Here is a 25,088-nt window from a genome sequence, read left to right as displayed (position 1 = left end):
TACTTCCTCTTTCTTGGAGATTTGTTACATGTAATATGATTCCAGAATGTACATACACTGAAACCTTGATTACCTTTTTTTAAATTTATTTACGGGGTGTAGGCTTCGCTGGCTGGGCCAGCACTGATTTCAACAAAGAACAAAGAACAAAAAAAAGTACAGCACAGGAACAGGCCCTTTGGCCCTCCAAGCCCGCGCCGATCATATTGCCCGTCAACTAAAACATTTTGCACTTCCAGGGTCCGTATCCCTCTTTTCCCATCCTATTTATGTATTTGTCAAGCTGCCTCTTAAACACCACTATCGTACCCGCTTCCACCACCTCCTCTGGCAGCAAATTCCAGACACTCACTACCCTCTGCGTAAAAAACTTGCCCTGCACATCTCCTCTATAGTTTTCTCCCCTCACCTTAAATCTATGTCCCTTAGTAATTGACTCTTCCACCATGGGAAAAAGCTTCTGACTATCTACTCTTTCCATGCCACTCATAATTTTGTAAACTTCTATCAAGTCACCCCTCAATCTCCCTCGCTCTAGTGAGAACAATCTGAGTTTCTCCAACATCTCCTCATAGCTAATAACCTCCAGACCAGGCAGTATCTATTTCCCATCCCCAATTGCCCTTGAGAAGGTGGTGGTGAGCTGCCTTCTTGAACTGCTGTAGTCCATCTGTTGTAGGTACATCTACAGTGCTGTTAGGAACAGAGTTCCAGGATTTTGACCAAGCGACAGTGAAGGAACGGTAATATATTTCCAAGTCAGGATGGTGAGTGGCTTGGAGGGGAACTTCCAGGTGGTGGTGTTCCCATCTATCTGCTGCCCTTGTCCTTCTAGATGGCAGTGGTCGTGGGTTTGGAAGGTGCTGTCTAAGGAGCCTTGGTGAATTCCTACAGTGCATCTTGTAGATGGTACACATTGCTGCTACTGTGTGTCAGTGGTGGAGGGAGTGAATGTTTGTGGATGTGGTGCTGCTTTGTCCTGGATGGTGTCCAGCTTCTTGAGTGTTGTGGGAGCTGCACTCATTCAGGCAAGTGGGGAGTATTCCATCACACTCCTGACTTGTGCCTTGTAGATGGTAGACAGGCTTTGGGGAGTCAGGAGGTGAGTTACTCGTCACACAATTCCTAACCTCTGACCTGCTCTTGTAGCCACAGTATTTATGTGGCAAGTCCAGTTCAGTTTCTGGTCAATGATAACCACCAGGATGTTGATAGTGGGGGATTCAGTAATGGTAATGCCACTGAACATAAAGAGGCGATGGTTGGATTCTCTCTTGTTGGAGATGGTCATTACCTGGCACTTTTGTGGGACAAATGTTACTTGCCACTTGTCAGCCCAAGCCTGGATATTGTCCAGGTCTTGCTGCATTTGGACATGGACTGTTTCAGTACCTGAGGAGTTGCGAATGGTGCTGAACATTGTGCAATCATCAGCGAACATCCCTACTTCTGACCTTATGATTGAAGGAAGGTCATTGATGAAGCAGCTGAAGATGGTTGGGCCGAGGACACTACCTTGAGGAACTCCTGCAGTGATGTCCTGGGGTTGAAATGACTGACCTCCAACAACTACAACAATTTTCCTTTGTGCTCAGTATGACTCCACCCAATGGAGAGTTTTCCCCCCTGATTCCCATTGAGTCCAGTTTTGCTCGGGCTCCGTGATACCACACTCAGTCAAATACTGCCTAGATGTCAAGGGCAGTCAATCTCACCTCACCTCAGGAGTTTAACTCTTTTGTCCATGTTTGAATCAAGGCTGTAATGAGTGCAGGAGCTGAGTGATCCTGGCAGAACCCAAACTGGGCATCAGGGTGCTGGTTATTGCTAAGCAAGTACCGCTTGATAGCACTGTTGATGACCCCTTCCATTACTTTAGTGATGATCCAAAATAGACTGATGGGGCAGTAATTGGCCGGGTTGGATTTGTCCTGCTTTTTGTGTACAGGACATACCTGGGCAATTTTCCGCATTGCCGGGTAGATGCCAGTGTTGTAGCTGTACTGGAACAGCTTGGCTAGAGGCGTGTCAAGTTCTGGAGCACAAGTCTTCAGTACTACTGCTGGAATATTGTCAGGGCCCATAGCCTTTGCAGTATCCAGTGCCTTTCGCCGTTTCTTGATATCACGTGGAGTGAATCAAATTGGCTGAAGACCAAGATGCAGGGGACCTCCGGAGAAGGCTGAGATGGATCATCCACTTGGCACTCCTGGCTGAAGATTGTTGTGAATGCTTCAGTCTTAACTTTTGTACTGATGTGCTGGGCTCCTCCATTGAGAATGGGGATATTTGTGTAGTGTCTTCCTCCAGTGAGTTGTTTCGTTGTCCACCACCAGTCACGACTGGATATGGCAGGACTGCAGAGCTTAGATCTGATCCATTGGTTATGGGATCGCTTAGACCTGTCTATCACCTGCTAATTATGCTGTTTGGCATGCATGTAATCCTGTGTTGTAGCTTCACCAGGTTGACACCTCATTTTTATGTATGCTTGGTGCTGCTCCTGACATGCCCTCCTGCACTCTTCATTGAACCAGGGTTGATCGTCTGGCTTGAAGGTAATGGTAGAGTGAGGGATATGCCAGGCCATGAGATTACAGATTGTGTTTGAGTACAATTCTGCTGCTGCTGATGGCCCACAGCACCTCATGGATGCCCAGTCTTGAGTTGCTAGATCTGTTCGAAATCTATCCCATTTAGCACGGTGGTAGTACCACACAACACGATGGAGGGTATCCTCAACGTGAAGGTGGGACTTTGTCTCCACAATGACTGTGCAGTGATCACTCCTACCAATACTGTCATGGACAGATGCATCTGCGGCAGGCAGGCTGGTGAGGATGAAGTCAAATATGTTTCTCCATCTTGTTGGTTTCCTCACCACCTACTGCAGAACCAGTCTAGCAGCTATGTCATTTAGGACTTGGTCAGTAGTGGTGCTACCGAGCCACTCTTGGTGATGGACATTGAAGTCCCCACCCAGAGTCCTCCCATTAGCTTCATTTTTGGTTATGTGCCACAAGGTTAACAGTGCAGAAAATGGAATTTTATTTTAAATGGAACATTTTAAATAAAAGAACAACTTGCATTTATATAGCGCCTACAATGTGATAAACCATCCAAGGTGCTTCACAGGAGCATTACCAAACAGAATTTGACACTGGGCCAGATAAAGATATATTAAGACAGGTGACCAAAAACTTTATCAAAGAGAAAGGTTTTAAGGAGCAACTTAAAGTAAGAGAAAGAAAGGTAGAGAGGCAGAGAGGTTTAGGGATTAAATTGCATAGTTTAGGGCCTCAGCAGCTGAAGACACAGCCACCTATGTGATCCAAGAAGAGGCTAAGAAAATCAGTGAGGTGCCACATTTGGAGGAATGCAGCATCCTCATTGAGTTATAGGGCTTCAAGGAGGTTACAGAGATGGGGGTGGGGGGGGGGGGGGCGGTGCGGGTCCGGGGGGCGCAGGGGCTCTGCTGTTATTTGAAAATGAGGATGAGGATTTGAAAATCGAGACATTGCTGGACTCAGGAGTCAATGCCGTTTAGGCAGCATAGCGATGGTGGGCCAACAGGACTTGGTGCAAGTTCAGATACAGGCAGCCAAATGAGATCCTCCTTTTCAAAGGAAGTCCGCTTACAATTCCAGCTGAAAGAAGATTTGGGCACCTCTAGTTTATCTGCCAGTTTTTATTATCTATCGAGGAGAGGTGCCCTTTGGATAATGAATGTTTCGCTGTAATTGATACAGGCAGATTGCAAGTCTCCTTAAATGCGAAATAGTGAAAACATATGTCTCATTGACAGCTCTAGCTGTGGCAGTGGATCAATAACAGCTTCCTTTTCAATCTTTTTTGCCAGCCATGAGCTTTTATTGCTCTGTGATAGATCTGCTCAACTTGCAATGACACAAAGCTCACTAAACCAACCATATTCCGCCTGATTCACTCAGATGCTGTTTCAAATTAAAATAAGATTCATAATTGGCAGCTAATTCAGATTAAGGTGCATTTAATTAACAAGCTGATCTCAGCAATTCAAAATATGAACACATCATTCAATAGGGACCAGTTATTTTTCCCCCCACCAAATTGACTCTAATATAATCCACATCAATCCCGTGCAGAATCGAGATTGAAATTCAGCGCAGGAGCCACTGAACCCACTCAATGTATCTTCTAAATTGCACACATACAGCCTCTGGCATTTAACAACACAAAATGCAGAAAGAACGCATGCATCAGTGTGGAATTCAATTTGTGATAAACAGGCCAGCTCACATTCCAAACTCATCCTTGATTGGATGCGTATCTGAATGTTTTTTTTCTGGTCCCCTCCTGTTTGCTTCTCCTCTTCTGCCATTCCTTGGATCTCTCTCTTCATAGTTCATTCTCTGAATGGAGAGTAAGTAACCTGCTCCTCCAATCTGCCAACGCTTCCCCCACCTCTGATACTCATTTTCCACTATGGGGCCAGTACATAGCATCCTCATCAGCTTGCACAGATAATAACGAATAATCACCCCGGGTCCGACAAAAGTTCCCATCTGAAACATTCACCTTTCTTTCCTTAGTCAGAAGGTGATGGACCTGTTTTTTACCGGCAGCACTTTCCTGTTTTATTGGTCAGTCTGTTATGACACAGCAATTGGTAAAGGCTGAGTTGTTTAAATTCCAGAGGGAAACTTGAACAACTGCCATTAACTATTTTCAATTGGTATGTTTGAGATGCAGCTCTGAATTCAATAATAAGACCACCAAGCCTCAAGAGGTTTTTTTATATAAAACTAAATTAAACATTTATTAATTTAACAACAAATTTTAACACATACACATGTCTACAAATTACCACCATAATAATTTTTAAACAAATCCCCAAATTAATCACTCCCATGTAAATCTTCACCAAGACAACAGCAACCCATGACTTTAAACAGACACCAGGCAAAGCACATTTGACCTTACAAATTCAAAATGAGGTTCCTTTGCGGACAGTTGTAGGCTTACAGATGCCTGTAATACCTCTGACTCACACACGCAAACTCCTCTCGGTTTATACCTACCTTTCTCTTTGAATGTAAATTTTCGTTGTATTACTAGGTTCTCATCTCTTCTAACAATAATCCTTCCATTATTCCACCAATTTTGTTAGTAACATAAACACATTGCCTGGTGTCTCCTAGCTAGGTGCAAGATTTTACCCATTCTCTTGAATGGTTTATTCAACAATGGCAAATGTACTCTTTACCTTCTATTTTACGTGTATCTAATCAACATCTGAAACTACCATACATTAAAGCACCCAGATTAGCTGACTTTAATCCAGTTAGGACACACACATAGACACAGACCCTACTATAAGTCCAATTTAACAATAATTTCCAATAACATTATACACATCAATATCTCTTCATGACAGTCAGATAATGGGGGAGGTGATAGTATAGCAGCAATGTCACCAGATTTGTCATCCAGAGGCCTTGCCAAATGCTCTGGGACCATGGGTTCAAATCCCACCATGGCAGCTGGTGGAATTTAAATTCAATTAATAAATCTGGATTGAAAGCTAATCTCAGTATGCCAACTATCATCAATTGTTGTTAAGAACCCATCTGGTTCATTCATGTCCTCACCTGGTCTGGTCTACTTGTGATTCCAGACCCACAGCAATATAACTGATTCTTAGCTGCCCCTCTGAAATGGTCTAGCAAGCCTCTCAGTTCAAGGGCAATTAGGGATGGGCATCAAATGCTGGCCTTGCCAGTGACACCCACATCCCATGGAAGAATAAAGAAACGTGCCTAATTCTCATTGTTTTGTGTCAGCAGAATGAGTTTGATTTGGAATTGAGACTGACATGTTACATCCTGTCCCAATCACCCCACACTTAGCTGTGATTTGCAGTGATGCATATACCACTTCTGTATCTTATGCCACTAAGTACTTTAGGCTGTCTTTGCAATGTAGATGTGTTACACATGATACCAACCTCTTGTGTCATAAATTACAGCTCTTTCAAATGTTCTAGACTTATTTGAAGAACATGTCTCTGAAGTTTACATGATTCTTACTACTGTACGCAACATGTAGGGTATAACAATATTAGCTTTATCATGCTAGCCTTCTAACACTCAAATTTAGATGTATTGTTCCGGCTACATCCCTTTCATCGTCATGCAATTTACCTCTAGCTCTGTTCTTAAATACACCATCAGTTTGATTTAGCTCTGTTCTCCTTCCACATGGAGGACAATGTTCCTCTGTTCAGCACACTCACCGAGAGAGGTGGCTTTCTGTAAGGGGAGTTAGAAGGAAGCTGCATCTTTCCATCCTTTGACATGTTAAATTAATGAGCTGCACCTTCACAAAACTGATCCCATATTTCCCCCTCAACCAATGCCAACCAAAAACAACTTGGCTAACCATTTGCTGGGGTTGCTTTAGGATATTGCTGGTGCAGTATGGTTGTCATGTTTGCCCACTGTACATCAAAGCCTGAAGCATATTAAGATTTCAATGCCCCTTTTCTTCCATAATTCCCAAGTATAATTAAGATATTACCAGACGTCCCTTGCTTTTAACCAGTAGAGATCCAAGGCACTCTCCCAGTCGATGTTACTGAACGATTGGCTTGCAGCAATAAAAGATAATTATACCAGTTGTCGCCCTCACCTATTCATTCCCCTTTTTTTATATTAGTTCATGGGATGTGGGTGTCTCTGGGCTAGGCCAACATTTATTGCCCTTCCCTAATTGACCTTGTTCAGAGGGCATTTTTTTTTAAGAGTCAACCAATTTGCTGTGCATCTGGAGTCACATGTAGGCCAGACCAGGTAAGGACAGCAGATTTCCTTCCCTAAAGGACATTAGTGAACCAGATGGGTTTTTTTTTTACAACAATCGACAGTGGTTTCATGATCACCGTTAGATTTTAATTCTAGATTTTTCATCGAATTCAAATCCCACCATCTGCCACGGTCAGTTTCAAGCCTGGGCCCCCAGAACATTACCCCGGGTTGTGCAGTGACAATAGCACTATGGCACCACCTCCCCTTAATTGCCCAAACTGAAGCATCTCATCCTATGATAGAAACTTAAACTGGCGTTCATCTGGATTAGATGCTGCTGCCTGTACTAATAGGTCAGAGCCTAAATTTCATCGCCGCACCAGTGTAGATTTTGTATTGCTGCAAGGTCACTTATGTAGGAGCCATGAACCATACCTCATAAAAAAATGCAAGCACAGCCAATCCATCTGCTTTATCAGAAGCTTCAGAGAAATTTCTGTATTTGTCAGAATTATAATGAACAATATGCAGCTGTAAAACAAAACACGAAACAAAAGTGTCAGTCCATGTTGTACAAACCCATTGATGGCTTATTGTCAACCATATTACATGAAGTCTGGTACTTTCAGCCTTCCCTAGACTCGGGGGCGGTGCCAGAGGACTGGAAAATTGCAAACCTTACACCCTTGTTCAAAAAAGTTTGCAAGGATAAACCCAACAATTACAGGCCAGTCAGAGATTCTAGAAATAATTATTTGGGGTAGAATTAGTAGTCACATGAAAAAATATGGGTTGATAAGGAAGAGCCAGCATGGATTTCTAAAGGCGAAATCGTGTTTAACTAACTTGTTGGAGTTTTTTGAAGAGGCAACAGGAAAGGTCGATGAGGGGAATGCTGTTGATGTGGTGTACATGGACTTTCAAAAGGCATTTGATACAGTGCCACACAACAGACTTGTGAGGAAAGTTATTGCTGATGGAATAAAAGGAACACTAGCAATGTGGATACAAAATTGACTGAAAAATAGGGAGCAGGGAGTAATGGTCAATGAATATTTTTCAAGCTGGTGGAAGGTTTGTAGTGGAGTTCCCCAGGGGTTGGTACTGGGATCCTTGCTTTTTCTGATATATATCAATGATCTAAATCTTGGTGTGCAGGGGACACTTTCAAAGTGTGAGGATGATAAGAAGCTTGAGAGTGTTGTGAACTGTGAGGAGGATGGTGTGGAACTTCAAGAGGACATAGACAAGTTGGTGGAGTGGGCAGATAAGTGGCAGATGAAGTTCAATGCGAAGACATGTGAGGTGATGCATTTTGTTAGGAAGAACGTTGTCAGACAATATAAAATAAGAGGTGAAATTTTGAAGGGGGTGCAGGAGTAGAAAGGCTTGGATGTGTATGTGCATAGATCATTGAAAGTCGCAGGAAAGGTGGAGAGAGCAGTTAATAAAGTATATAGTATTTATTAGTAGGGGCATAGGGTACAAGAGCAGGGAGGTTATGCTGAATTTATATAAAACACTCGTTAGACCTCAGCTGGAATATTGTGTACAGTTCTGGGTGCCACACTATAGGAAGGTTATGAACACATTTGAGAGAGTGCAGAAGAGATTTACAAGAATAGTTCCAGGGATGAGAAACTTCAGCTATGAAGATAGATTGGAGAGATTGGGACTGTTCTCCTTAGAGAGGAGAAGGCTAAGAGGCGATTTGATAGAGATGTTCAAAATTATCAGGGGGCTGGACAGAGTAGGTAGGGAGAAGCTATTCCCACTCATAAAAGGATCAAGAATGAGAGGGCACAGATTTAAAGTGGTTTGCAAAAGAAGCAAATGTGGTGTGAGAAAAAGTTTTTTCACACAGCTAGTGATTCTAGCAGTGCCTGAGTGCTGGATGCAGGTTCAATCGAGGCATACAAGTGGATATTAAATGATTATTTGAATAGAAACAATGTGCAGGATACGGGGAAAGGCAAGGCAGTGGCACTAGGTCATAATGCTCACTTGGAGAGCCAGTGTAGACACAATGGGCTGAATGTCCTCCTACTGTGCCTTTAAAATTCTGTCATTCTGTGATTCTGAGTCATTAGGCAGCATGGACCTGATGGGCTGAATGGCCTCCTTTCATACTATAATGACTCTATAGTGACCAGGAACATCCCAACTCCAATCCCAGGTCATGCTGATCGAAGAGATCTGGGATAGCCAAAGATCTAGGATGCCCCAGGCTAGAAAGCAATGTGAACACTGGTGAAGACAGGGCTGGTAAGGTAAACTGCTGATGCTCAAAATGCGAAATAGTCCATGAGATGCGATCGAGTGGAGGGAGCATCATCCATGGCATTGTAACAAAAACAAAAATACCTGGAAAAGCTCAGCAGGTCTGGCAGCATCTGCGGAGAGGAACACAGTTAACGTTTCAAGTCCGTATGATTCTTCAACAGAACTAAGTAAAACTAAGTTACTTAGTTCTGTTGAAGGGTCATTCGGACTCGAAACGTTAACTGTGTTCCTCTCCGCAGATGCTGCCAGACCTGCTGAGTTTTTCCAGGTATTTTTGTTTTTGGTTTGGATTTCCAGCATCCCCAGTTTTTTGCTTTTATCCATGGCACTGTACCACATAACTGTACAGTGTAACTCACTGTCTTCAGGAAATGTGAGGAGAAAATTGGAGTGCAAGAAATTATGTTGACACATTAATAGCTAACATTTTGGGAAGTGGAATTGCTATTCTTAGTGTTTAGTGTAACGCTGTAACAGAGTGTAACACTATAACAGAGTGCAACATTGGCTGTAGCCATTATCCAATTCAGTTCGCAGATCATCAGTCTGAAATAGTGTGTAACTTAAAATGAAGATTTTAATTTCTCAGGGAAGAAAGGCTACAAATAATTCCTGACCAAATAATCATGTCGCAGGCCAAGGTTATAAATTTGATTATTTACTGGAAAGGTGGCGCTACTAAGTGAAAGGTTATGTCCATTTTATTAGCTGGTGGTGAAATTTCATTCCCCAATAATCACAGTTGACTTGACACTAGAATTATCTTGGACTCCTCCCAATGGCTCACTGGTAAGCTCATACTGAGCCAAGTAGATCAGCAAGATCCCGGGTTCAGTCCCTTGCTCTAGATTAAGTGAGCTGATCTCAGCTGGGGTGCCAATGGATGTTCCAATTGGCCCCAGTGTTGCCATGTGAAAGAGGTGAAATATTGGTCAGCTCCCTTCTCCTCCTGATCGGCGTCCAGTGAGCTGGTGAGGGTATATGTGTGGGCTTTGCGTGAAGGCAGAAAATGCATCAACATTCACCATCTAAGTTTACAAATGAGGAAGAGTTAATTGGGCAAGATACTAAGGGGGCTGCCTGCAGTTTCTCGAACCTCACCCCAATAAAAACTGACAGTGAAAGTATTAATGAATCATAATCATAACTCCAATATGTTACTACTTGCATTTATATAGCGCCTCTAACATAATAAAATGTCCCCAGGTGCTTCACTGGTGCAAAATAAGATGATCAAAGAGGTAGGTTTTAAAGGAGCATCTTAGAGGAGGAGAGAGAGGTGGAAAGTTTAGAACCAAGGCAGCCAAAGGCGTGTTCACCAAGGGTGCTGTGAAAGAAGCAGAGGATGCACAAGAAGCTAGGATTAGGGGAATGCAAAGTTCTCGGAGGGTTGTGAGGCCAGAAGAGATTACAGAGATAGGGAGGGGTAAGACCACAGAGGAATTGAACGTGAGGCTCAGAAATTTAAAATGGAGACATTGCTTGACTAGGACCCAATGTAAGTAAGCAAGCATAGGGATGATGAGTGAAGGGGCAACAGATATAATATGGTAAAAATTTTAGGCTTTCCACTTTGAATGCAGTCCAAAATTGGGTGAAAATTGCACTCAGGATTGTGCTGGTTTTGCAAATTGATTTTATGGTTCAAGTTTCCACTCAAACTCATTTGTCTAATCACCAATATAAAATATTTTACGAACCTGTGCACTGGGTCAGCGATTTAGAACAATGATTGATTAATGAGTATATAAAAGCAAGGATTTGCAGTAGGACCACATGATGCAATAATATGCTGATCAAATGTCAAGGCTGAGGAGTTTAATCAAGTTACATGAGTCATTTACTTCCAAAACACTCCATTATATTGAACCTACAGTGCTCACATTATGCTCCCTGAAAACCTAGTAGACAAAGTGTAGCACTAAGTCATGCTGGCCACGAAGATTCCAGGTGTGTTCTGAGTAAAGCAGCCCGAACTAGAGAGAGGAAACTTCAGCCCAGGTTCCTGATCTTTATCCCTATCCAGTGTCGTTGACAGGAAAGAGCAAATGTGTGGACACTATCGTGTCAATTACTTTGCTAAAGTTGTCAACATAAGGAATTTCACATTCAAAGTCCACGGGGCAGAATTTTACATTCTGCGGACAGACATGCGCCTGACCTGAACAGACATAAAATCGCGTGAGATGACATTGGGTGAGTGTCCCGACAACATCGCACACTCGCACGATATTCCGCTCGGCATGCACACGTGGCAGTCGGAAGTGCGCCCACCGACAATTACGCAGACGATGAAGCCCATTGACGGCACAATTGTCTGCCATTTTTCACGGACCGTCCAACCTTCCGGTTAGCGGATGGGCCAATCGGCCTTTACATTTTGGATGAAACCTCATCCGAGGGTGGGATGGGATCTCCGTTAGGAAATAAAATTTAAAGAAATATCCGTTGGGGGGGGGGGGGGGGCAGCATTTTAACGAGGTCTGCTTTCAGGTGCTCGATTGCGCTGCGTGGACATTTTTTTTTTGCGGCTTTTTTTTAACGCTTTATTTTATTATTTGCGGGTCTGCAGCTCCCCGGGGAGCTCTCTCGAAGTGCATGCCTGCGCCTGCAGGTGGCGTCGTCACCCGCCCTCTTCCCGCGCCCCCGACCCCTGGCTTTTCAGCAGCATTTCATGCTGGCTGGCTGTTCATTGGCTGGCCAGCGTGAAATCGCAGGTCGGCGGTGGGGGGGGTGGGGGGGTGGGGTGGTGCCAATCGCAGCCTTGGAGTTGATCATGGACGAGGGCCCATTTGCTGACTGCTCCCAGGCCCACTGATTACGCACTTGCGCCCAACAAGGGAAGAACTCAGGCCCATGAGCCCGACTTGGTAAGCGTTCCAACTATCCAGCCAGGAGGACATTGCCCCAATTCCCATAGTTGCCATTTCATGGCTTCTCTGGATGAGGTCACTTCAAGTGCCAACTCGTGGATAGTTCCATGTATTAAATCTATGCCTGTAAAAACTAGGGGCTGCAGTCTTATACTCTTACAATGGGACAGAAAGAACTTCATCCTAAATTATGGTTTTGGTTCAAACTTAGGTGCCAGTGGTGAAAGGACAACATAATATCTCACTAGACCACTTAGTTCACTTCATAATTTTGATGAAGTTATTGACAGGAAAAATATTACCCATTTTATGGGAAGGACAAAACAGATTTCAGTTGGTTAACTTAAAATCAATATATGTATTATTCAACACTGTTTACATATTGACTGGTTTATGTTTTAAAATCGTGTAACAACCAGATTATACTATCAATGCTTCTGAGTGATTGGCTAACAGAAAGAGTACTTGCAAAAATTGCAAGGCGTTTATTTCAATTTCACATTCCCAGTAGAAAACAAAAGAAAGATTTGCATTTCACAGAATCACAGAATTTTAACGGCACAGAAGGAGGCCATTCGGCCCACCGTGTCTGCACCGGCTCTCCAAATGAGCATTATGACCTAATGCCATTGCCCTGCCTTTTCTCCATACCCTTGCGCACTGTTTCTATCCAAATAATCATCTAATGCCCTCTTGATTGCCTTGATTGAACCTGCCTCCACCACACTTCCAGGCAGTGCATTCCAGACCCAAACCACTCGTTGTGTGAAAAAACTTTTTCTCACGTCAAACTTACTTATTTTGCTTTAAATCACTTTAAGTCTGTGCCCTCTCATTCTTGAGCCTTTTACGAGCAGGAACAGCTTCTCCTTATCTACTCTATCCAACTCCACTCATGGTTTTGAACGTCTCTATCAAATCTCATTTAAGCCTTCTTCTCTCCCAGGAGAACAGTTCCAACCTCTCCAAGTTATGCTCATAGCTGAAGTTTCTCATCCCTGGAACCATTCTTGTAAACCTCCTCTGCAGTCTTTTCAATGTGTTCACTTCCTTCCCATTATGTGGTGTCAAGAACTGTGCACAATATTCTGGCTGAGGTCTAACGAGTGTCTTATATAAATTCAGCATAACCTCCCTGCTCTTGTACTCTATGCCCATATTAATAAAACTAATTAATTATTAACTTTATTAACTGATTTATTAACTCCTCTTTCCACCTGTCCTGCCTCCTTCAATGATCTATACACATATACACCCTTTCTGCTCCTGCACCCCTTCAAAATTTCACCCCTTATTTTATATTGTCTGTCCATGTTCTTCCTACCAAAATGCATCACCTCACACTTCTTTATATAGTGCCATTCACAATCTCAAGATGTTCCAAAGAAGTCTATAGCCAATGATGTATTCCTGAAGTGTAGTCACTGTTGCAATGTCAGAAAAGTAGATGTAAGCTAAAGGCATTCACTGTACCTCTGCCACATATCGTATCCCATCAATTGTATGCTCTGAGCCACTGCTCTCCGGGTCAAGGGCACCCCAGTGGAAATGCATCTGAACCGCTGTGTAACGATGTAATAGCCCTTTACTGATAAACATGGTGGGTGGCAAGTTTATCGCAACTATGAAAACAAGATGCACAACATTACTGGTTAAAAAGGTGCACCTTCCTTAGACATATGCATCACACAGCAGTACACAATTCCAAAATTCAGAACCATCTCAACATGCTAACAGATAATAATTTTAGCCACATATTGCAAACATAAAACACATATTCCCATGAAGTGTATTGAACTCAGTCACTGACAGCTAATCATTATTTTCATGAATTTTCTGAATGAATTTTAAATGTCTTCTTATAACTATGTCACCTCAGAAATACTCTATACTAAATATGGATGCAATGACAGCAGTTATTTATATGCCTTTAGTATAGGATGTTTGGTGGCTCTACATAGTGAAGAACCAGATGCCAAGCAACAGAAGAGTTAGGGAAGAAGATCGAGAGCAGCTTGAAAATGCATACATATAAAAGAAGGGCTGAGATGAAGCAAGGAGCAAGGATTCCAGGAGCAAGTTCCTCAAAATAGGACAGGGAGGGCCGAACGTTCCAATTGTGGAGCAGAGGGGGAGAGACACCCCGGTGGATGAAGAGTTGTCACAGCCAAAGCTGATCCTGTCCTCATCTAATGTTCACAGATCCATTTGTCAGGAGGGGTCACTGGAGATCGATCAGGGGGAGGAACCCAAACGGACTCATTCCATTCCAAAGCATAGGGATGCTGAAGGTAATTGTGGCACTTCAGCAAGGCTAAGATCATCCGAGACCAGGGAGTGAATCTTCCTCATCGGTTTTTTTTACATAGTATTTATTCTGAGGATGCAGGCATTTCTGGCAAGGGTGGAATTTACCACCCGTTTTCATTTAGAATCATGGATTCATTGATTTTTATAGCACAGAAAGAGGCCATTCAGTCCATCGTGCCTTTGCCAGCTCTTTGAAAGAGCTGTCCAACTTAGTTATCCTCAAGAAGTGAGTGGTGAATTTTCTTCTTGCAGTCCATGTGGTGAAGGTACTGTCAGGGAGGGACTTCCAGGAATTTGACCGGTGACATTGGAAGAACAGCAATATATATCCAAATCTGCATGGTGTGTAACTTGGAGGAGAACTTGGAGACAGTTGATCTTGCCAAGTTACTGCTGCGCATCCTTTAGCTAGTACACACCGCACGTAGCATACACTGGTGGCGGAAGGAGTGGATGCTTAGGCTAGTGGATGAGATGCCAATCAAGTAGATTACTTTGTCTTCAATATTATTGTATTTATTGAAGGCTGTTGCAACTGCAACTAAGCAAGTGGAAAGTATTCCATCACACTCCTGATGTGTCTTGTAGGCTTCAGGGGATTAGGAGATGAGTTACCCACCGCAGGATACTCAGCTTCTGACCTACTCAAGTAGCTGCTGTAGTTGATTTTCTTGTTAATGGTGAACATCTCATAAGATTGATGGTGGGGATTCAGTGATAATAATGCCATTGAATGTCAAGGGTAGGTTGCTAGGTTCTCTCTAGTCTCTGCACAACGACACTTGGTGTATTTCCAGGAGCTGAATGCACCTGCATGTGTTTTTTTGAAAAATGTTTCACTATTAATAACAACAATATGTGACCTTCCTCTCCAGTCTGTTAAGTGTTCAATATATACTCATATTATCATTGACTCCCAAAACTGTATTAACAGAAATATTGAGAAAATGATGCTTTGCCCTGGCCCCACCTGAATCTTTTCATCAAGCAGTCAGTATTCCAGCATCATTGATTTGACACTGTGGGGTATATTTTCTGTAGTCTTGCAATGCCGAAAGTGTTCTCCAAAGCTTCACCTTGTCTAATTTTGTCAATAAATCCGGAATTCAGATTCTTTGTTTGAAGAAATGTAGTTAACCGTAATAGTGTTATTAATTCAGATCGTATTTTGTCATGCTTTGTTTTATAATGCTCTTGTGGAGCACCCAGGAATGTTTTATTATGTCAAAGGTACTATATAAATGTTAGGTTGCTGTTGTGTTATTCTTCCTGCATATTAGTCCTTAAGCCTATTCTTAATTGGACCTACCACACTGGACTGTTCACTCAATACTGTGACACATGAAAAGACAGAGGCAATGGAACAGTAAAAACCTCATTCCTCCTTTGTACAGCCTCTAAGTCCATATCGCTGTGTAACACTTTCTGTCTAAAATTTGAAAACAAAAAGCTCTCACTTACCATGTTAATTTAAGCAATCCCAGTTAAGTAGTTGATGGGTATTATAGTGTCCCTGGATTAGGAGGAGAAACATTAGCTTCTCATCACTATCAAGTGAGTTTCCTCTCTCTAGAAGAATGAGAAGTGATCTCATTGAAACGTATAAAATTCCTTCAGGGCTCGCCAAGGTAGATGCAGGAAGAATGTTTCCTCTGGCTAGAGAATCTCGAACCAGGGGACACCGTCTCAGAATAAGGGGCAGGCCATTTAGGACTGAGATGAGGAGGAATTTCTTCACTTAGAGGGTGGTAAATCTTTGGAAATCTCCATCCCAGAGGGCTGTGGGAGCTCAGTCAGTCAGTCAGTATGTTCAAAATAGAGATCGATAGATTTCTAGATAGTAAAGACATCAAGAGGTATGGGGATAGTGCATTGAGGTAGAAGATCAATTATGATCTAATTGAATGGCAAAGCAGGCTTGAGGGGCTGAATGACCTACTCCTGCTCTTATTTCCTATGTTCCTATGTTCCTCGCCCCAATTCTAGGAAATGAGTAAGAGGAAATGTGGCTTAAGAAGAGAGTTTAACTATTTTGTTCTCAGTGGTTGAATAGCCTGCCAATATTCATGGCTCAAGCTCACACATAAAGAACAAACCACTTGGGTGCGATGCCAAAGGGCTGCCCTATCTTTCAAACTGTACATCAGCAAAAGTCAACGTCTTTAAAATAGCAATGGGCAAAATGAAGGAAAATATATATCAGAGACTCATTAACAGATAGTGTTACATATAAAAGATGAAAGAAAGGGTCATTTTTACTGTTAAAACGTAGAATGAAAGAGTACTAGACCTGAATGTCCATTATTGATCATTAGCAATGGTCCATCGTGTGGTCCGTCATATCCACTTAACTCTAAATGGGGTAGAGTCGCATTAAATTGCACTTTTTTCCTCTGAATATCGATGGGAGATTGGTGCAAGCCAGAGCAGGCTGGATATTTCGAACCCCAGTGGAATTCATTCAAGTCACCTTCTGGTAAGCAATAGGTAAAGGACACAGAACCTCAGCAAGCACCTTCAAAACCATTCATTCTCAAATTCTTAATTTGCACTCCACACTTTTTCACTCACATTAGCTTCCTGCAGTTTTATATTTAAGCATTAAATTAATTTTCCAGGTCATCATTCTTCCTTATAATGCATGCACTCTGGACAAAAAAAAAAGGACAACTTTTGTAAAGCTAAATTTTGTGCGGAGTTGTATCATAAATACTGCAAACATCTTGTTTACCTTGATAGGTCCAGTGCTCCTTGTTAGCAGTACTCGACTGCACGCAAAACAGAATAAAAATTCCCAAAGTAAACTTTTTCAAATCCATGCTAATGGAACAGAGATGGTACCTCATGCCAGTCTATCGCAGTGATGCACACAGGCTGTGATGGCAGGGAGGTGACCAGTCCTAAACGGAGCAGAGTACAATATTGATGCTCCAATAAAAACACCAGCACGTGTTGTCTGGGTGTGGCAAATCATTTGTTCGAATTACAAATTTTGAATTTGACTTGTTTGCGCAAAAATGTGCATGGAGCAGTCATGAAGGTTAAAGCTGTGATTCAGAAAAATGGTCACCGCAACAGCATTAAAGGAAAGGGAACATGGTATAAATAAAACAATTACAGATCATGGTGCTTTTTTCTATTTCATTCGTCTGCAGTTTGAGTGGTCTGCTCAGGAAATTTCTCAATTGCTAAAGGGCCATCAAAGGTCTGTTTTTTTTAAGTAGAAGTTTGGATTTCTTACTTAGTGTCTGGGAGATAATGGAGCTGCAAATGACTTTCTTTGATGGTCTAGCCTGTGATGGACGGCTACTGATTTGAACTCATTGGCCATGCCAATCTTTACACTACCCACAATGGGCTGATTGAACTGCAAGATTAAAAGAAAGGCTACAGTCAGCGGATCCTGCCAAAGACAGTTCTGGAGTTGGAAAAAAGAGGCACCTCTAGGTACCGAGTCTCAAGTGGAGGAAAAGCGTGCTCCTACGATGCAATAAATAAATATAAACTTACATGGGTGTAAAGTAGGTCAGTGAGCATCTGTAAAGAGAAATGACAGGTTACATTTTCTGAACATCTTCAGCTTAGATCTTTCATCAGCACTTGTTGATAAGTGAGCTCCTAAATAAAATGAACAAAATAAACTGGGAGAGAACAACTGGTAGGGGTTAGGAATCATGAATATTGACTCCCGGCAGAGAGTTTGAATCATGGTTTGACTGCCCTTTATCGTTGCGTCATCCCCATTTATCTCTCTTTTATCCTATGAAGGGGTCAGCCTCCCTCCAGGATATCGCACTAAAACATTAGCCTGTCGTTTCGGTTTACAGGGGCTGTGCATTTCGAACACTTCCCAGTGTAAAGAATGTGTATATTTGAGTAGGTGACATCAGTGTGGGAAACAGTTTTGTCGCACTCCCAAAATGACTACGTTTTGCTGCTTAAATTCAAGTTTTTTATTTAATTTCATTTTTTTTTTCACCGTGATTGATTATATTCACTGGGATTATGTGCAAGATAACAACATGAGTGAGGAGAGCACAAAGTACCATCAAGAAGCATTTTCATGGCATTGCCTTCTCTCAGTTTGAATGCATGAACTGCCTTTATTAACTCTGCATGCTTCCTAATTTTAGAATGAAGATTTCTGTTAATGTATGATTCCAACAAGACTTTCTAAATTCAATGGGTCTTCCTGACATTTTAACCAATTGAACAATTGCAGAGTCTAGTTTTTCCTCTCCATTTAATACTTGCCTTTTCTGCCCTTTGTGGGTAGATACAATAGAGGTTGGTGAACAGCCTGATCTTTAGCAACTACTGTGAGGTCCAAAGTGTAGTTTGGGAATAATTTCATATCCAATATTAACACTCTTACAGTGAAGAATCTCTTACCCTCACTAAGTACCTCTCCAAATCTAAATGGGATTCAGGAGCAGAAGGACCTGGGGATATATGTGCACAAATGATTGAAGGTGGAAGAACAGGTTGAGAAAGCAGTTAATAAAGAATATAGGCTTTATAAATAGGGACCTGGAGTAGAAAAGTTCTGACGAACTTTTATAAAACATTGGTTCAGCTTTAACTGGAGCATTGTGTCCAATACTGGGCACCAAACTTTAGGAAGGATGAGAAAGCATAAGAGAGGGTGCAGAAAAGATTTACAAGAATGGTTCCAGGGATGAAGAATTTCACTTATGTGGATAGACTGGGGAAGCTGGGGCTATTCTCCTTAGAAGATAAAGTGGAGATTTTATTGAGGTGTTAAAAATCATACAGGGTCTGGACAGAGCAGATAGGGAGAAACTGTTCCGATTGGCAGAAGGGTCGAGAACCAGAGGATGCCAATTTAAGGTGATTGGCAAAAGTATGTTCAAGACTGAGATCAATAGATTTCTACACATTAAAAACATCAAGGGATACGGGGATAGTCCAAGAAAATGGTGTTCAAAGTAGATTAGCCATGATCTCATTGAGTGGACGAGCAGTCTCAAGGGGCTGCATGGCCAACTCCTGCTCGTGTTTCTTATGTTCTGAAGCAACAGCAACATGAGGAAAAGCTTTTTGTGCAGCAAAGGGTTAGGATCGGGAATGCACTGCCTAAGAATAAAATGGAGGCAGATTCAATTAAGGCTTTCAAAAGAGAATTGGATAATTATCTGTAGAGAATAAACTTGCAGGGCTACAGGGAAATGGCAGGGAACTGGGACTCGGTGAGTTATTCTTGCAGTGCTGGCACAGACAGGACAGGCCAAATGGTTCCCTTCTTTGATACAACCATTCTATGATTCAGCTAAGATTGGGAACTGGAAAGAATTAATCCTGCACCCTTACTGCTGTGTACACAATAAATAAAAATAAGTGAGCAGTGGGAGAGTGCAGCTCTTCTGATAAAGGGGAGGTAGTAGCATAGTGGTATTGTCACAGGACTTGTGTTCCAGTAGACCTGAGCAATGCTCCAGGGACCCAGGCTCAAATCCCACTATGGCAAACAGCAAAATTTGAATTCAATAAAAATCTGGAATTAAAATCTGATGATGACCATGAAACCATTGCTGATTGCTGCAAAAACCCACCTGGTTCTCTAATATCCTTTAGGGATGGATATTTGCTGTCCTTACCTGGTCAGGCCTACATGTGACTCCAGACCCATAGTAATGTGGTGAGTAATTAGGGATGGGCAATAAATGCTGGCCTAGCCAGTGAAACCTGCATGAACAAATTAAAAAAAAACAACTTGCCTTTATATAGCCTCTTTCATGACCCCAGAGCATCCCAAAGCTCTTTACACCCAATTAAATATTTTTGGAAGTGAAGTCACTGTTGCAATGTAGGAAATTTCCTTATTGTTTGAAAAGTACTGAAGACAGTGCTGCTTGACTAACTGGTCAGAAATACTGCACCATGATTGGAAAAACCCTGAGTAAATAAACATGACATCGCACACTATCCCATTGATAGAACCATGTTACTGTTTAGGGAAGTTCCTTTTGCACTGAGTTTCTTAAAAATTTATTCACAGGATGTGGGCCACCATTTATTGCCAATCCCTAGTTGCCCTTGAGAAGCTGGTGCCTTCTTGAACCGCTGCAGTCCATGAGGCGTAGGTACACCCACAGTGCTGTTAGAAAGGGAGTTCCAAGGTTTTGACCCAGTGACAGTTTAGGAACAGCGATACATTTCCAAGTCAGGATGGTGAGTGACCTGGAGGGGAACTTGCTGGTAGTGGTGTTCCCATCCATCTGCTGCCCTTGTCCTTCTAGATGGTATTGGTCATAGGTTTGGAAGGTGCTGTCTAAGGAGCTCTGGTGAATTCCTCCATTGCATCTTGTAGATGGTACACACTGCTTCCACTGTGCGTCGGTGGTGGAGGGAGTGAATGTTTACAGATGTGGTGCCAATCAAACGGGCTGCTTTGTCCTGAACGGTGTCAAGGTTCTTGAGTGTTGTTGGAGCTGCACTCATCCAGGCAAGTGGGGAGTATTCCATCAAATCCTGTAGATGGTGGTTAGGCTTTGGGGAGTCAGGAGGTCAGTTACTTTTCACAGGATTTCTAGCCTCTGACCTGCTCTTGTAGCCACATTATTTATATGGCTAGTCCAGTTCAGGTTCTGGTCAATGGTAACCCCCCCAGGATATTGTTAGTGGGCGATTCAGTGATGATAATGCCACTGAACATCAATGGGCAATGGTTGGATTCTCTCTCATTGGAAATGGTCATTACCTGTCACTTGTGTGGCACAAATGTTTCTTGCCACTTGTCAGCCCAAGCCTGGATATTGCCCGGGACTTTTTGCATTTGGACATGGACCACTTCAGTATCTGAGGAGTCGCGAATGGTGCTGAACATTATGCAATCATCAGCGAACATCCCCACTCCTGACATTAGGATGGAAGGAAGGTCATTCAGGAAGGAGCTAAAGATGGTTGGGCCTAGGACACTACCCTGAGGAAGTCCTAGAATGTGTTCTTTTCTTCCCCCTTTTCAGTTGGTTTAGTCACTTTTACATTGGCAGGTGTTCACCTCAGATTCCAAGAGACTGTCATTCCTGAGACACGAAACCTAATTTGTACTGCAAGACCTGGCCTGATGCAGCTCTTCATGGACCGGTGAGTCTCCCGCTGTGAAAAGGAAACCACATTTAGTGCTGCAAAAATCAGGAAATCAACTCATGCCAGTAGTTCAAAAAAGAGCAGGACAGTTCTCCCTTGTTCTCTTGGCCAACATTTGTCCCTCAGTCAACATCACTAAAACAGATTAGCTAGTATTTTGTTTTTATCAGATTAGCTAGTTGTTATCACATTGCTGTTTGTGTGACCTTGCTGTGCACTAACTGGCTGCCGTGGTTCCTACATTATAACAGTGAGTACACTTCAAAAGCACATAATTAGTTGTAAAGTGTTTTGTGGCATCCTGAGGTCATGAAAGATGGTATATAAACACCGGTCTTTCTTTTGTGAAAATCTTACATTTCACATTGTCATTACGTCATTGGCTTTAGGTTTTGATGTATGAAGGGTTCATTGGAAGGGCACTGCAGCTTTGATTAGAGGACATTCATTTAGCATAACAACTACAGCAACACAGCTGTGATCTAAAGTAACTCAATCTATTTTTGCTGTCCATGCCTTTATCTGTTTTGTTAAACAAAATCAATACTGGTTTTCACTGGTGCGAGGACTATTCGTCCCAGGGCTGAAACAGACTGTCTGTTGAGGTAATGATTAGTAAGTATAACATTCCGCCCCAGAGAAAATGAACTTCATGAAGGGCATTCAGTACAACTGAAGAATTTGAATGGTGAATAATATTAAATTACAATAACGTCCTGTCAGAATATAACGATGGCTAGCTGAGCCTTTAAATGGAACACACTTTACTACAGTTGAATATTTATTGGTACTCTGCTGTTTTCTCTCGTAAGGACTGTTCCAAATTAATGCTGACACTAAATATAAATTTTCCGCATGTAGGACTATTAATTTAGGTTACTGTTTGGGGGTTTTGGGAGATTGTCTTAAACCCAAGTTGCCTTACATGGGGAAATCCATACAAGGCAAACCAACACAATAATTATTCAAAGACTTAAGAGACTGCAACCATTGAAAATAGGGGGAAAAAAAAGCTCAGATTTTTCTCACTGATGCAATTTATGCTGATTTTATCAGGTTTCGAGACAGCTTAATAGTCAACAGTTCTTATTTTGTGGATGGGATATAGTGTGCTTCAAGCAGCTGCAGTAACTTTAAAGGCCTACATATCAAGCCACTTTTTTGCCTCAAACCAAAAAGTTTAAATTTTTTTTCGGAAAATGTACAACAAATTTGCAAGCAGGACACGGGGGCTCCAGATTCACATTGCAGCTTGGGTGATTAGGCCAGGAAAGCAGCCTTGTTTGGGATGAAATGGTGAAGCTCTCAAAGGGATATGTTGAGCCATCGTAGGATGAGACTATCAGGGCAGTGAGAGACAACTCCACATTCAGCATTCGGACTCGAAATGTTAACGGTGTTCCTCTGCCAGATCTGCTGAGTTTTTGCAGATATTTTTGTTTTTGTTCCACATTCAGCAGAATGTTTTCCTAATCAGGCAAGCTGGATAGAGGAGCCAGACTGCACTAAGTACGCTTGCCACTTACAAGCACATCACTATTAAAGTGTTTCAACAACTTACCATCAATGCCTAGGTGGTAATGTGGAGTCACTGCAATCTCCAGCCTTTCTATAGAAATATTCCATCACCTACAGCCTCACATACTAATAACCTCACATAATCTGTAGTCCTTTGGTTTCTGCCTCAGTCATTAGTTCCATTATATCCTGGCTGTTGACATGTTGGTATGAAGTAAAAGATCATCCATGATCTCACAGAATGGTGGCGGGGGCTTGAAGGGCTGAATGGCCTACTCCTGCTCTTATTTCTTATGTTCTTAGGTTTGTCTATATCTCCTCACATTCAGAGAGCATGCTCACATTTAATATTAGCATTAATATTGGCCATGGGTGGTAGATCCTCAACCTCTATCCACTCACCTTGTGCAAAGGAAAAGCTTCAGAATTGCCAGGGAAGGTGGGGGACAGGGGCAGAAAAGGTATGTTAGGAAGCGCAAAGGCAGATGTCCATTGTAGGTTGTGACAAAGAGCCTTTTCCTGTTGATTTAACATAATTACCAAAATTGGCCTTTAGCCATTTAACCAAACTGATCTGAAAATCAGTCAAATAGACCAAAGTCTATTTGACAAATTAATCAATAAAATGTCAACAGAAAATGGCCACCCCTTACTTCCAGCATCCATAATATTTTCCAGTCCAAAAAATATTGGACTCGAAACTTTAACTCTGTTTCTCTCGCCACAGATGCTGCCAGACCTGCTGAGGTTTTCTGGCACTTATTGTTTTTCTTTCAGATCTCCAGCATCTTCAGTATTTTGCTTTTATTCCATAATATTTTGCTTTTGTATTAGTGTCTGATTCACTGCCAATTCTCTTCCAGAAATGCCCACCTGGAGAAGCCCTGCTTTTCTCTCGGACAGGATTTCCATTTGCCTTTTACCTTCATTGCTTTCTATTTCCCTTCTTGTGTGTGACCAGGTACCAAAAAAAAACACCCATTTTCACATCCACCTCTCATTTAATCTCTCCTGTCTTCCACCCTATATCAGACCTTCCCCTCTTGCCCCTTTCACTTGCCTGAAACATGTTATATCTCTAACTTACCCCATCGGCCTGAAACGTTAACTCAGTTCCTCTCTCCACAGATGCTGCCTCACTTGCCACATATTTCCACCATTTTCTGTTTGTATCTCAGATTTCTAGCATCCGTAGTATTTTACTTCTGTGTGGTCCCTATTTCTACAATGTCAGCAAATTTTGGAAATTAAGTCACAAAATCAGTTTGCAAACCTCGTTGCCAGCATCAGACATCAATAGATTTTCTGACTTTGCCTCAACATTGAGTGCCAAGTGTTTAGGAATGTGTTGCTCGTTTCTCCGCTGGTTGTTGATAAAGACATGGAATCCAGAAGGTTGCAATCTCAATTCCTAGTCTGTGCTTAGCCAGGTGATCTCAGACAGGACAGCATTACAGGTGGCAACAGAGGCAGAAGAAAATCAGTCCAATTTCCCATTCCTAAGCAAGGTCAAATAACTTGTGCAGAAAGCATGGGTGTTGGAGGCAGGTAGAATTGGGTTCCTCCACAGCTTAATAACTTGCCACCACTGACTGTCTATGGTCACTTGGGTGACCAATCCTGACATGAAACAGTACTTTGAGGAGGGAGGGGGGGTGATAAATGAATGCTGAGCACGGAGTGAAGGCATCAGGGTTTAATTTCCCCTTTTTTTATTCGTTCTTGATCCCAGCTGATTGTGTAACTTGGAAAGAAACATATTCACTCCTGGGGCGGAATTTTACGGCCCTGTCCCAATGAAGAGGGGCCGGAAAATGCGGCGAGCTGTTCAGAAGTCCATTGACTTCGGCGGGACTGGAAAATCCCGCCGGCAGGAGGGGCCGTAAAATTCCGCCCCCGGATTTGGAGGTATTTAAATTGTTAGCAAATTAACTCTGTACATTAAAAAAAAATCAAAGACAAGTGGTCAGATCTCAATTAGGCTGAAATTTATTTGACAGGATTCATATACATTTGATTGGCCAGATTCCTATTTTTGACCTTAAATGTTTTTAATGTTACAGATGGTTAGATTGTGTTGAACAGTTCTGTCCCATTGACCTATTATGGTGAGGAGGAGAGAATTAGCATTATGATGAAAAATCTGCGTGTTATTATTTTCATAGTAGTTATCTACTATAGCAGTTTAATTCAGTGAAGAGCACCTCGT

The 25,088-nt window shown here is 42.3% G+C and overlaps 1 protein-coding gene across 1 annotated transcript in view; it reads right to left on the bottom strand.

Moving 5' to 3' along the window:
* Positions 1 to 16,578, bottom strand: part of ca6 (carbonic anhydrase VI) — a 38,164-nt gene extending 21,586 nt beyond the window's left edge. Inside the window, exons 1-3 of the mRNA XM_041207070.1 lie at positions 16,542 to 16,578; positions 13,415 to 13,563; positions 7,221 to 7,316 (exon numbers count right to left, since the gene is read on the bottom strand). Coding sequence (XP_041063004.1) covers positions 7,221 to 7,316; positions 13,415 to 13,563; positions 16,542 to 16,563 — 267 coding nt within the window. The 5' untranslated portion in view covers positions 16,564 to 16,578. The remainder of the gene's footprint in view (positions 1 to 7,220; positions 7,317 to 13,414; positions 13,564 to 16,541) is intronic.
* Positions 16,579 to 25,088: the final 8,510 nt, after the last annotated feature.

The sequence above is a fragment of the Carcharodon carcharias genome, chromosome 15 (genome assembly GCF_017639515.1).
Source record: "Carcharodon carcharias isolate sCarCar2 chromosome 15, sCarCar2.pri, whole genome shotgun sequence".
NCBI lineage: Eukaryota > Metazoa > Chordata > Chondrichthyes > Lamniformes > Lamnidae > Carcharodon > Carcharodon carcharias.
Note: the sequence above shows the minus strand (reverse complement) of the source record. Positions and strands in the feature narration are given on the sequence as shown.